This window comes from Vespula vulgaris, chromosome 12 (genome assembly GCF_905475345.1).
Source record: "Vespula vulgaris chromosome 12, iyVesVulg1.1, whole genome shotgun sequence".
In the NCBI taxonomy this organism is placed as follows: domain Eukaryota; kingdom Metazoa; phylum Arthropoda; class Insecta; order Hymenoptera; family Vespidae; genus Vespula; species Vespula vulgaris.
This window is the reverse complement of record NC_066597.1, coordinates 3,900,001-3,915,000: the sequence shown is the minus strand read 5'-3', so window position 1 is coordinate 3,915,000 and position 15,000 is coordinate 3,900,001. Positions and strand designations below refer to the sequence as shown.

Genomic DNA, 15,000 nt, shown 5'->3' with positions numbered 1-15,000 from the left:
AATTAATTAATTTTTTTAATGACAAGATACTTTTAGTTCGTTCGATCATTCAATTATCGATTTTGAATTATCAAAAATTCCCCGTGCTTTTTCCATTACTTGCCAATAACGATCGTTCGATTTTTGAAATGAGATTTGCGAGATTATTATTTACTACGTTTAAACATTTGATATTAGTTTCAATTGAAAAATATTTTTTATAAATGTCAAAGGGTTTTAAAAGTTGATTCGTTCATGGCTGATTTGAAATTTTCAAATATTATCGAATCATTTCTTTTTTCTGTTTATTTATTATTTTTTTTTTTTTTTGTTACTGGGTCAACAGTAACGCTTCAATATCTTTAATTTTTTAGCATAACTCTTAAAAACAGATTTTTCGCGTTATCTTGTTACGAACGATTTTAAATAATAAAATATTCCAGCGTTTCCTCGATACTGGCCAACAATAGTTAATAATTTCTTTTTCTAATCTTTGAATATATATCACTTAAAAAGAAATATTTTGGAAACTATAGAAAATATTTTCGTCGAAATCATTAACGCGAAATTTCGAATTACGTAAAAGTCTTCTATTTATTATCAAGTAAAATAACGATCGTTTGAATTTTTGGCGGGAACTAATGACCGATCGAGAGAGAGAACTTACGAAATAGGGATCGACCTTCTTTCTACGATCACGATTACTTCCTGCTTTCGAGAGTCGATTAATAGTTTCGAGAACGCTCGATAGTATATATAAGGATATGTTATATCATCAAACGATCTATACTAACGAATTTATATTAATTCTCTATCATATATTGTAACTCTCTTTTCCGAGAAATAATAATATAGTATGAAGGTATTTGGCAATAGATAGTGTCCATTCACTAACAAGAGTGAATTACAATTTTGTTTCGAGTGCCAACGACTAATTAGAATAACAAATATGTGTGTGGGTGTATATATATATATATATATATATTCTATATATGTTCTAATACTATATATAAGTATAAGTATAGTAAACATTTTTATATAAATATAATTTTATATAGATATTATTTGTGCGTGCATATACAATATTATACATACATATATATATATACACACAATATTTCACGTAATATCAATTACTTATTATCGATATATGAAAGAGATAAACATGTTATTGGATTCATCTAATGAATCAACGATTATTAAATAAACAATAAAACATACGTGTAAAAATTAGATTATTTTTTTTCCTAATCTAAAAAGAAAAGGAAAAAAAAAAGAATAAAAAAAAAAGGAAACCATTATCAAAAAGAATTAACATTAATATTTTCTAACGTCATGAACAATATCGTTCTAACGATCTCAACAGGATAATCGTAAAAACGAATATTCGTTTGCGATTAGAGATAAAAGGCGTTCTAAAAAAAGAAAAAAAGACAAGAAAAAAAAAAAGAGAGAAAAAGGAAAAAACACTGCCAACATTTCCTCCTTCCTTGTAAAAAAAAAAAAAAAAAAAAGAAAAAGAAAAAGAAAAAAAAAGAAACAAATAGGAAAAGAAAAATAGAGAGAAAACGGAATAGAAAATAGAGGAAGGAATTGTCCATCGTGCAATCGCGGAATAATCGATGATCGAACCATCGAATCGTTCAAAGTATTTCCGTGAGAACGTACCACTACTTCCTGCATGTGTTTCCCTATTTTAATTTCTTTTGAATTATTTAAACAAAATTTGATATACAATAATGCACAAGATATTTTTGTACGTTCTAAATACATGCATACACACATGCACACTCACGAACATCTACATACATACATACATACATACATACATAAATAGATGAATACCACATAAATAAAACTATACAAATATGTATATATATATATATATATATATATATATATATACACACATGTATATATAAATTAATATATAAATTATATAAATCACTAATAAGTAAATATATAAATATAAATAAGGTATAAATATATGTATATAAAAAAGACACACGTACGTGAGATAGCAGATAGTAGAGAGGTGCAGCAGAGGTGCGCGCGAGCGCACGGAGACAGGGCTCACAGGTTAGCCTCGGCCCACATTGGCATAACACTTTCACTGACGTAACACTTCACTCTAAACTGTTGCGTTACCGTACACGTATCCCACCTCCTTTCCTCAATCCACCTCAACTTCTCCCCCTCCCTCCTACCTCCATCCTCCCTCGACCCGCCTCCCCCACCCTCCTCCTCTATCACTACCACTAGGTTCAATCGTGCTACGTTCCACGTATGTACATATATAAGTAGCAACGTTAGCACGTGTACTAACACATACACGCACGGAGACACAAACACAGAGACAGACATAGGCGCATAAAATGACACGATGTAATATAGAAAGACATAGATGTTATATGAAGTGGCAAGTAGTAAGTTAAATACTCATATATTATAATTAAACAAGTGTGTGTACGTGTTAAGCATGTATATACGTGTATATGTATATGGAAGATAGATCGAAGATACTCGATAGTTTTATCGATCATTAACTAATTTCATGGAAACGATTTCGTCATTTTTTTTTTTTTTTTTTTTTTTTTTTTTTTTTTTTTTTTTTTTTTTTTTTTTTTTACAGAAAAATATAATTCCATATGACATTTGTCTTTTATTAGACATTTTTAATTTCGTAAGGATTATCTGAGAATCGTAAGATCATGAGAAGAGAACCCGTGTTATTTGATTGATTTATATTAAAATTTATTTTAATTGAATAAATTTTAATTGAATGAAAGTTAAATAAAAATTTATTATTGGATCTCAAATTTATGTAAACTATTTATCCGTATTATACATGTGTATGTGTATGTGTATGTGTGTAACAGAGAGAGAGAGAAAGAAAGAGAGAGAGAGAGAGAGAGAGAGAGAGAGAGAGAGAGAGAATGAAATAAAAGAAGAAAAAATAAACAAACAAAAACAAACTAAAGAAAAGAAAAGAAATTCAAACGAATAAAATAAAATGATCGTGTCGAAATTTCTATCGTAATTAACGGACCTCGTTTTAATGTATTATATAGATAACATATATTTACATGCGTATACGAAATAGATATAAACAAAACATAAAATAAAATAAAATAAAATAAATAAGTTGATTGAATATTACAATTGTTGAAAAAAGCAAAAAAGAGAAAGAAAAGGAAAAACTAAAATTAAAATTAAATGTGAAATAATCGTCTTGAGAAATTGATCATAATTACCGGAACTGAGATATAATTATAACATGCGTATGTATTGCATTAAACTGTAAACACGTAATTACAAGATATCATACCTAAAACAGTACATACATTTTTACGTATACCTGCACGTTACATAGTTGCACTACATATATGTCAAAAAAAAAAAAGAAAGAGAGATAGATACATAGAAAAAAAAACATAGAGATAAACAAATATATATATATATATAGACAGAGAGAGAGAGAAAGAGACAAAGATAAAACAGTAAACAAAAAATAAGAAGAAAAACGAAAAAGAAAAAACTAAAACTTCAAAGATAAAAAATAAAAATAAATAAGAAAGATAAATATTTAAAATACGCGTGACAATTTAACGAAACGATCTTTTGGGAATTCGTTGTTTAAATAAAATGCATACGCTGGAGAAAATTGGCTTGGTTGCATATCTATCCTCATATACGTAAAAGAGGACGATGATGGAACGTTATTGACCCAACGAGACCGCATGGGAAATCCTGATACGAACTTTCGACGTAATACTGCTGCGATGCTTTCAAAAGTAGCCGAATGAAAATAAAGAAAAACTGCTGCAGCAACAGCAGCAGCAGCAGTAGCAGCAAAAGCAATAGCAACAGAGATGGTCAAACATTCGTTACAACATTCGTTTCTAGTATTTACAGGTATTTCATAGTTTCAATCGTCATTAACTAAATAAAATAATAAAAATAAAAAATAAAACAACAAGAAAAAAGAAAAAGCTTAAACAGTTGTCTTTTTCTTATCCTTATCAACTTCCTTCTACTAAATAATACATATATATATGTGTGTGTGTGTGTGTATGCATATATTCAACTGTATACATGTAAAAGAGACTAAAAACAAACAGGAAAGCACATACACATATATATGCATACATGTGTATGTATGCATGTTAAATACATGGTATACGTATATACGGGAAATATTAACACATGCATACACACACACACGCACATATGTATATATACAATACGATACTGATTTTATAATAAAGTTATAAGATATCGTCGAAAGAATAAGGAAAAGAAAAATCAGAATAGTCGGTGGGATTTAAAAAGAAAATAAAAGTGAAATAAAAGAAAAAAAAAAAAAAGAAAAAAAGAAACAGCTGTCGCGCTAATTAAATTTCGATAATGATCGAAATCCAAGTTACATACCGAGCGAATAAAATCAATACTATGGTACGTCGTGATACATTGCGAGTAAGCAGCTTTTAATGTTCCATACGTATTGCGTAATTTCTCTTTCTCTCTCAGTCCCACACAGAGATATACACTCGTACACACATAAACACATACATAAACAGAATAGCAGCAGAAAAAGAGAGAGAGAGAGAGAGACATGTAAATTGAAATAAATAAGCATTATTAATTCCAATGGTAATCGAATACGAACGAGGTACCGTAATAATAAATTACGAAAGAACGACGGAAGTTTGTGCATTTAGTAATATGGATCGATGGATCGATCCATCAATGTATCAAATATAAGAACTTGCTTATTCAATACAAAGATATAATCGTTAACAATTGTACGTAGGTACTTACACTACGTATGTATATATGTATGTATGTTTACATGTATGTACGTCATAGCTTCGTCTTCGTCTCAATCTTCTTCGTTGTCGTCGTCGTCTTCGTTGTTATTATGTTGTCGTTGGTAACCATAACCTAATTTCGAATGGACGATCGAGCTCTTGAAGACTGCAGCTACGTTACGTATATATCTCTATGTGTGTATATTATATATATATATATATATATATATATGTTGTATATAGTACATACATACATATATATATATAATATATGTATATATGTACATGCGTGGTTATATAGACGGTAAGCACATGTATAAGGAAATTCCCGATCTCTCGTAGAGTCTCGATTCTTCTTGCGAAATCGTTTAAATATATGTATCTATGTAAGTATGCGTGTGTTCTGTGCATTCGTATGTGTGCCACGAATGTGTGTTAGTTGGATGGGTCCAAGGATAAAAGATTACACGAGGCGGTAGTCGTCGTCGACTTTTATAAAGCCTTCCTTCCTTCCTCTAACGTTCTACGTTTATGTAATTATCGAAGAAATCAGAAGAAATTTCTTTTGATTCGATTAGTATTCATATTATCGAATGAGATAATTACGAAATAATATTAATAATAATGATGATAATAATAATAATAATAATGATTATTTCATGATATACGAAAGATTTTCTTTATATTATACATCGTATACCCATTATATACGATCGAATTTTTTATCGCTTTTTCCTTTTTGAGGTTAGAACTTAAACTCGTAAGAGTTTTGTTAAATAACGATAACGATGATAATAATAATGATAAGTTAATAATACATACGAAATAAATATTCGAGTATCATTTTCAATTCGATCGTAATTCTTCAAGTTAGAATCTAACGATCATTAACAAATATTAATAGTAACAATATCAATAACAATAATAATGACGATAACAATAGTAATAATCATTGGAAATAATACGAGAGAAATCTCAAGCATCGTCCTTTCGATCTTTCCATTTATAGGTTAAGTTTTCCATTTGTCTAGTTTAATTTCAATAAAAATTGAAATTCTTTCAGCAACGATAACGATAATAATAATAATAATAATAACTTCGATGATATTCGAAAGACTCGACTACTCTAATTAATTATTATTACTATCCTAATTATCATAATAATTCTATATTACAAAAGATCGCCAAATTGACCCACATATTCGACACGATAAATCGTATTCACTTTTTCGACCGTTATTACACATACATACATACGCATCATCCATACATACATACCTACATACATACATATATTTACACTTTGTTTCTGATGAGAAACGAAAAATAAAGAAAGAAGAGAGAAAGATAAAGAGAAACAGAGAAAGAGAGAAAGAGAAGAAAGAAAGAAAAAGAGAGAAACAGAGAGAGAGAAAGGAAAAACTAAAAAATAATAAGAATGTTCTTCCTTTTGGTCGTTCCGCCATGTTCTCGTCTCAAAGTAATAACAACAACGACAACGACGATAACAACAGCAACGACAGCAACAGCAGCAAGCAGAAGCACCACCATCGCCAGGGAAATCTTCTCACGGAAACGCATTTACGAAGAAAACGTTCGTCGGGTAGAAAAGTCACGAGAGAGGCTATGCACAACGAACGAACCTCGTGGGAATTAAGTTACCGACCGGCACGTCCTTCGGGTTTAATTATACTACACCTCGCGCTCCGCGCGCCCCCCTCTTTGCAAATGTGTACTATGTATATACAGACATATTTGTATACGTAGTAAGGTACCTTCGTAGTTGGACACAATGCGAACCACGCGACTCGGCACGTTGTAACGTTATGACGGTCTCTGTCTATCACTATTGCTATCACTATCTCTATCTCTATCTGTATCTTCTATCTCTATCTCTATTTTTGTCTTTATCTTTATCTCTATCTGTATTTAACGTTTCCCCATCTTTAATTTTATTTCGAAATAAAGTAAAATCGAATCGAATCGAATCGAAAGAGAGAAAAAAGGAAAGAAGTAAAAGAGATGGGACGCAAAGAGGTGGAAGAAGGAAGGGAAGGGTTAGAAAGGTGGGGTCGGGTAGAGGGAGGCGGTCAAGGAAAGAAGGAAGGACGGAAGGAAGTGCAACCTGCGTGTGCTTCGTACTTTTATATATCGGACACAATGTTTCTCGACCTTGAAGTTATATCCGTAATAAAAACGATTCTCCAAAACGTTTTTTCTTTTTTCTTTCTTTCTTTCTTTCTTTTTGTAATTATTATTATTATTACTAATCAACTGAGTTTTATCATTTTTTTAGATCTCTGCTGAAAATTCTATTGATACTGATTTTTTATTAATTATGTATATATGTGTGTGTGTATGTATGTATGTATCTATATATATTATATTGTATTATACGTAAGGATTATAAAATAATCGATTGTAGAATAAACAAGTTGAGAACTATCGAGTCTTTTCGATTGTTAACTAATTACTAAGTTCACGTATATATACAAAAAACCCGCGAAATTCAAAAAGTATATATATATATATTAAACGTCACGTTCTTATTTATATTTATTAATAAATAAACTAGACTAATTAATTATTAAAAGATTACTTTTTAAATTATTAATATCAAAAGATTATTAACATTATTAACATTATTATCAATTAAATTACTAAACTATAATATATGTACCTCAATGTAATAACGCGAACAGCGATATTCAAAATGTTATATCATATGAGTTAAAACATTTTTTAAGATATCTATTTCTACGAAATTTTCTAAGCGTCTGTAAACGACCCCTTGCCGGAAGGGGGTAGAGATAGCCGAGGAGGAGGCTTTTCGGTTGCAGCCGAAAAGGGACTACCGAGGAAGCCTTCAGTGTAAACACAGTGTCCTGGGGTCTCTCTCTCTCCCTCCCTCTCTCTCTCTCTCTCTCTCTCTCTCTCTCTCTCTCTCTCTCTCTCTCTGTGTGTATATATGTATATTGCTTCTAAAAAGCGAAACGTGTTTCACGAGGGGCTCAACGCCTGCACGTGTTCAAGTTAATACGATTTAACTGCTTTCGTTTGGACCTCTCCTAGAGGGGAAAAAGATGGAGAACATTGAAGGGTGCGCATTCGTTTCTCTCTCTCTCTCTCTCTCTCTCTCTCTCTCTCTCTCTCTCTCTGTTATGTTTCGACGTTTTTTTGTCAACCCCTTTTCTATCGGATGACAGCAAAGCCGGCACCTGACTTTACGCGTCAAAATTTCCTGCTGGATATCTTTCTACGACATGAGGAAAATTTTAATGACTTCTTCTCTTTTCTCTCTCTCTCTGTCTATGTCTATGTCTATGTCTATGTCTATGTCTTTCTGTCTCTCTGTCTCTGTCTTTCTTTTTCTGTTAACGTATACATACGTCGTATGGCGCAAACGCTATACAAAAATATTCGAATTATTTATGGAAATATAAGAAAAACAAAACCATTCGAACATCGTAACACATAACCTCGAAAATTTAATTCGATGATATTAGAGTTCGATGTCAACGAACGAATACATACGCGTTAATATCATTGATCCTAAATCATTTCGGTTCGAAATCTAATCTTATTCGGAATCGCAATCGTCGAGGATTCGTCGAAATGAAGTAACTTTGTATATCAATATATAATCAAACAATTTGACGAGTTCAATATTGTTCTTAAAAAGATCGAAATTTGCGATTTTTCTTGGGGAAAAGTTTGTCGTTTTTCGATAGAAGAAGAGGATACAAAAAAAGACAAAAGTTCGTTAATCTAACTTCGTATGTATATGCATAACGTAAAAATTCAGTTAATCGTATATTAACTAAAACTTCGTCAATTTCTCGTAATTATAATCATTAATAGAAAGCACATAAATCGTATATTTCAATAAACGCGTTAACCTAAAAAAACAACGCATACCGTGTTAAAATGTTAACGAAACCACGAGTTATTTCGTAACTCACTAAAAGAACCTTCAAAACATTCCACGAAACTCGATCTAGAAATTAGACGTTCGTTTAAGCAATCACCTCATACCTAACTTAACCTAAAATCGAAATACAAAAACAAAATATAAGTTAACCAACAAATAGCACACTAACGAAACTACGAATATTTTTTATTTCTCTCTCTCTCTCTATTCTCTTCGTACTCTTTCTTTCTCTCAACAAAAAATCTTCAGAACATTCCTGAAAACTCGATCAAGAGATTAAACATTTGTTCGAGCGATCATTTCGTACGTAATAGATTAAAATCAATAAATGGGATACTAACGAGACTACGAATATTTCTTAATTATCTCGTACTTTCTCTGAAATACAATCACTCTTTCAAATGAAATAAAAAAGGAAAAAAGAAATAAAAACATTAACAAGAAACAACAAAGAAATATAAAAGAATCTTCGATCGTTGTACGGAAATCGATCGAGAAATTAGATTTTCATATGCAATATTATTCTTACGTACCTTAACTTAACCTATAAATCGAAACAATACGAACAAATAATAAAACGTAAGATAAACGACACGAGAGAGAGAGGGAAAGAGAGAGAGAGAAAGATGGAAAGAAAGAGAGAGAGAGAGAGAGAGAGAGAGAAAGAGAGAGAAAGAAAGATAGAAAGAAAGAAAGAAAAAAGAGAGAAAGAAAGAGAAACGTTTCTTTCTGGGCAGTGTAATCGAACGGAAACGCTGTTTACATCCGCGTGCGCCGAGCATTCGCCTCAGGGAGGGTTATAGGTAATGCCAGTACGCTCAACAGGGGGCCCTGACCCGATTGCAGAAAATGTCAACACTCTCGTTACGTATCTGCACTATCGCTTGCTGTTTCACCAACGTATGTACTTACTTATATACATATTACACTACATCGAGAATATATATACATATATATGTATGTGTGTGGTCACGCATATCGTATATATATATATATATCTTTCTGTATATACACAAGGCTCACAAGCTTTAAAGTAGCCATCTTGAATTCACTTTCAAGCGGTCGAGAACGAACGAAGGAGAGAGAGAGAGAGATAGATAGATAGATAGACAGAGAAAGAGAGAGAGAGATAGAGAGAGAGAGAGAGAGAGAGAGAGAGAAAGAACGAAAGATAGATAGAGATAGATAGAGAAAGACAAGGAGCGTTCTCGTGGCTTGTAGCAGTACACAAGCATATGTAGCAATACGAGGAAGCCGATTACCCAACCAACGTAGCACAGCACACAGGATCCCTCTGACTTAACTGACTGATTGCCGTTTACGTTTGATTCCACGTAGAGAAAGAACTTTGTTTCTTTTCTCGAGGCTATTCGAACGAGCCCGCCAAATACCACGTGACTTTAAACAGTATATATATATATATATATATTCTCTCTTTCTCTCTCTCTCTCTCTTTATCTCTATCTGTCCATCTAACTCTCTCTCTCTCTCTCTCTCTCTTTCTTAAGTTCTCGCTTTTACTAACAGACACGATAATGACTTTTGTCCGAACTTTTCCCATGGTGTTGGCGGACATGGTAACGCTCGCATGGAGTTGAAACACGAAGAAGATTCTACGAAACGGAAAGAAATATGGCCGAGTACGTTAACGTATGGCGGTAGTAGCAAAAGAGAGAGAGAGAGAGAGAGAAAGAGTGAGAGAAAGAGGGTAGAGGGGGGAGGAGGAGGATCGGGTAATTACGTATTTACGAAGAGGAATTACGTTTCCATGAAATTGGCGAGTATACAATCTATGTACGCACGTAGTATGTACGTATGTATGTAAGTTGTATGTATGATCTATCGCGATTATTTTTACATAATCTTACGATAATCGAACGATAAGGCTGATTTAGATGAAAGAAGATACAGACAAGAAAAAATGAAGAAAGAAGGGAAGAGTAAAAGAAAACATTTTTTTAATAACAGAAATGTCGACAAAAGAAGGCAAACAGGGAAAAAAAGAAGAAGGAATTAAAAAGAATTCGATATATATGATAATGAATATAATAATATATATATTGATGATGATGATAATAATAATAATAAGTTTAACGAAAGCAATCGATTCGCTGTACTCGTTTTTTACTGAATCAATTCGACCAATAGAAATTAAGACGAATAGTAACTAAATAAGTAAGTACGTATTACGACGTATATACCTATATATACATGTATACGTATGTATGTATGCAGAAGGATGGATAGAGGGAAACAAAGATCAAGACAGAAAGAGACAGAGAGAGAGAGAGAGAGAGAGAGAGAGAGAACGATAGTGTGCCAGTGCCGGGGTCTCGGATCTATTTCCGTGGGTCCCTAAACACGAAAGAGGAGAGACAGAGAAAAAGAGAGAGAGAGATACAGAGAGAGAAAGAGTGAAGTGAAATGAAGAGAAGAAAAGAGAAGAGAAGAGAAGAGAGGTAAGGAAGTAGGAGAATTTATGTGTTTGGGGAGGGTCAAGGGAACGAGGGTAGCGACAAGTGCAGCAGCAGCAGCAGCAGCAGCAGCAGCAGTAATACCAACACTAACACCAATACCAATACCAAACCAATACCAATCCAACAGTAATACGGACAGCTGGGTCCAACGGTGCAACGTAAAAAAGACGAAACGGTAGATAGAGAAGGAGAGTAGGATAGAGGTCTGACGATGCACTTGTACTACGTCTATCTCTAACGTTGTCGTTCGGACGAATTTTTCAAATATTTTTTTTTTTACTCAACTTCTCCTTTTCTTGACCAATCTCTCTATCTCTCTCTCTCTCTCTCTCTCTCTATCTATCTATCTATCTATCTATCTATCTATCTATCTATCTATCTATCTATCTATCTATCTATCTCTTTCTCTGACAGTCTGTTTCTCTATCTATGCTTCTTGTTTTTCTCCGTGTCATGCATTTTCCTCTTCTTCTTTTTCTTCTTCTTCTTCTTTTTCTTTCTTCTTGTATGTGTGAGGAGGAGGATACATAACGTCATACGTTGGAATGCGGTTGTAAGTATGTACGTGAGAAGCGAATTCGTTTCTTTTTTATTTGTAGGCTCGAACGACCGAGCGAGCGAGCGAGCGAGCAAGAGAGAGAGAGAGAGAAAGAGAGAGAAAGAGAACGAGAACGAGAACGAGAACGCATCTCGATACGCGCGAGATGCGTTCGGGGAAAGTGATGCACGTCGAAGAAGAAGAGAAGATCAGTGATTGCTCGTAATATCGGTCCGTTTGATCCTCCAACGAGAATGCGTGTAGGAGTGAAAAAGAGAGAATGAAAGAATGAAAGAAAGAGAGAAAGAGAGAGAGAGAGAGAGATATTCTAAAAATGTACTTATTTCTTCATTTGATCCAATTTATTATCGACCGTTACTCTATCCAACCGGATACGAATTTTTGTTGGAAAGAGAAATGGGTATTGTATTAACGAAGGTTATCTATCATCGCCATTTTCTTTGTTTTATTTCGTTTTTATATAAGGTTGTTTATCTGTCTTTTCCTTTCTTTTCCATCGTTGTCGCAGTCGTCGTTCTCTTTTTTATGTATTAAAAGTTGTAGACAATTTCTTTTTTTTTTTTTTTTAAGAGTCCAATTAACGTGCGACAAAAAGTGCATATTCCGAATGGAAAAGATTTCTAAATATAAAGATTACGTGCGCCATTTTGTTTTTATTTTGTTTCCTCTTCTCGTTTCTTTTACCGTCGTAAATTTTTATTAAAATTGAAATTGGTATTGGGAAACTTGGTTAAGAATGATAGGTTAGGATCGTACGAGAACGAAATTAGATTCTAAATACTTGGCGAGCAAAGAGATTCTTTTTTTTTTTTTTTTTACAATCAGAGCGAGAAATAGAGAGATAGATAGATAGAGAGAGAGAAAGAGAGAGAAAGAGAGAGAGAGAGAGAGAGAGAGAGAGAGAGATGATAGTTTAGATTTAGGAGAGTCGAATATCAGTATCCCGAAAATGCGTTCACGTGCAGCGTTAGGATGCTTAGGCGCCTTTACGTCTGCAAACGATATTCCTCGATAGAGTTTCGTTAGAAAGTATGTTTCTCACTTTCCAACCGCTTTCTAAAAATGTGAAAAGAACAATGATGAGCTCGCCTATTCCGCGATTCGTCTTCTAACGACGGTTAATTATTTTTAGTTGAGACCGAGTAATCGTGCGAGTAACGATTCGAGGCTAATTAGAATACGATGGATGAAAATTAACCGATTAAATCGCCCTAACAGTCTGGAAAAATTAAAAGGAAAAAAAAGGGGAAAGAAAAAAGAAAAGAAAAGAAAAAGAAAAGAAAATTGTTGAGCAAAAAAATATTCACGAGAATATTTACGACGCTTCGGTATATCTCGATACTCTCCAATAAGAATTCGATTATCATAATATTAAAAAAATAAAGTATGTAAGAACATTGAGAATAAGTATAATGAGGTTTGCCTTCAAAGGCTATCTCACGAGTGTCTCTCTGTATTCGTACAAAACGTTAAGTAGTCGCAAAATCGTATATGTGTGTAATATGCGTGTGTATATATATATATATATATATATATATATATATATATATATATATATGTCTACGGAACGTACGACGTTACGACACGGCTGTAAATTAGAAGAATTGGGCCAGCACACGTTCGACCGTGCTCTCGTATTGCGCCCATGTGAGGAATAAATGCGTAAGCTCGGGCGCTCGCTCGCGCACCAACGCTTCTTTTTTTGCAACTCGCGAATGACGACGACGACGACGACGACGACGACGACGACGACGACGACAAGAACAACGACGTCGACGACGACGACGACGACGAGTCGCAATTATTGCTAACGCGGATGTCTGCTCGCGATTCACGGGGCCTTGGCCGGTTTCCCTTTCGGAACGCGGAGGGTCGACGAGTCTTGAATTCTACTTCTTCGTTCGTTTGCGTATATACGGGCGCCTAAGATTATAGAATACGTTCGCAACGCCGTTCAAACAATCACCCGATATCCATTTTCTTTGGGATATACGGATAACTGATAAAAAACAGTTAGTTATCGATCGAAATTCATTTCATAAATTCGTCTTTATCATTCGAGTTGGATACCGACTGAAAGTATAAGTACCGCCTTACCGACGGTACTGTATTACCGACGATGACTTACCGACCCATCAAACTTTATCATTATCAGAGGGCGCTTTTATATACATATATATTGGCGCGTTATTGCATGTTACATACAATCGAATGATTTTAGGTTAAAACGATTAAATATTTGTTTTATTTAGTCCTACCTTTGCTCGTTTCGTGTTGAATATTTTCCGTCTTTATCTCCGCCCTTGCTGCATAAGGGATCGTCGTTGGTGATGCTTGGGACGACGGTGCGGCTAATTTTTCTAAAATCATATCGAATGATAAATCGAATTAACGTAATCCCGTAACGTTAGACATACGTACAAATCGTAAGTGACAAATGTTTCTTTACATACCCGCTAATAAAGGATTCGCCGCAGCGATGTTGTACCTTTGCCGCCTACAGGAATTCGTAAGAGGTGTCGTGGTAGAACTTGGTTGACTGGCTTCGGCCAAATCCGCTTGCAATTCTCGAAGGAACGTGTCCAACGTATCGAAGGGTTCTTCCCCGGTAACATTGGACATACCTTCGCTTTCTTCCGCCGGTACGTTAGGTGCAGCTGGCGTACCAACTAACGCGCTTAACTCCATTGCAGAAAACTCGACCGATTGACCGGTACTACTTTCCTAGTAACAGAATACCGTTCGTCCAGTGCTGCCCTCTTATATCGACTTTATCAATCAAATTTACATTATCAACAATTTACGTATATCGTCAAATAACGTTTAACAAATAACCTAAAATATAAGATATAAACATTTCTTCGTAATTACAACAACGTTTCTCGACATTTTACATCGGCAAATTTTCTATTTCTATAATTATAATAATAATGTTTAATACGAGATCTTTCTTTTTTTTTTTGTAGTCTGAAAAAAGAAAGTAAACATAAAAGAAAAGAAAAACGAAGATAATACTAATAACAACAAGTGTCCTAACCTGAAGGCATTGAGTCAAGTCGACCATCTTTCCATCATTGTCAGGGCACCAAAGTAATTCGTCGTCTATGAAGGGCATGTTTGACTCCTCCTTGGGTACTAGGGTGGAGGTTAGCGTGAGGGTTTGCGATACGGGGACCGGCATCGGGACCCGTACGCTGCGGCGGGGCCTCTTTAGCCACCCCCGCGCCTTCTATCATCCAAAAC

The 15,000-nt window shown here is 34.0% G+C and overlaps 1 protein-coding gene across 4 annotated transcripts in view; it reads right to left on the bottom strand.

Moving 5' to 3' along the window:
• The window catches only part of LOC127068243 (ecdysone-induced protein 74EF), a 216,380-nt gene that overhangs the window by 126,693 nt on the left and 74,687 nt on the right, over positions 1-15,000 (bottom strand). For all 4 annotated transcript variants that reach the window (XM_051004158.1, XM_051004161.1, XM_051004160.1 and 1 more), the window contains 3 exons: positions 14,795-15,000; positions 14,211-14,481; positions 14,016-14,117 (listed from right to left, as the gene is read on the bottom strand). The exon at positions 14,795-15,000 is cut by the window's right edge and continues 102 nt beyond it. In XM_051004158.1, coding sequence (XP_050860115.1) covers positions 14,016-14,117; positions 14,211-14,481; positions 14,795-14,938 — 517 coding nt within the window. In that variant the 5' untranslated portion in view covers positions 14,939-15,000. The remainder of the gene's footprint in view (positions 1-14,015; positions 14,118-14,210; positions 14,482-14,794) is intronic.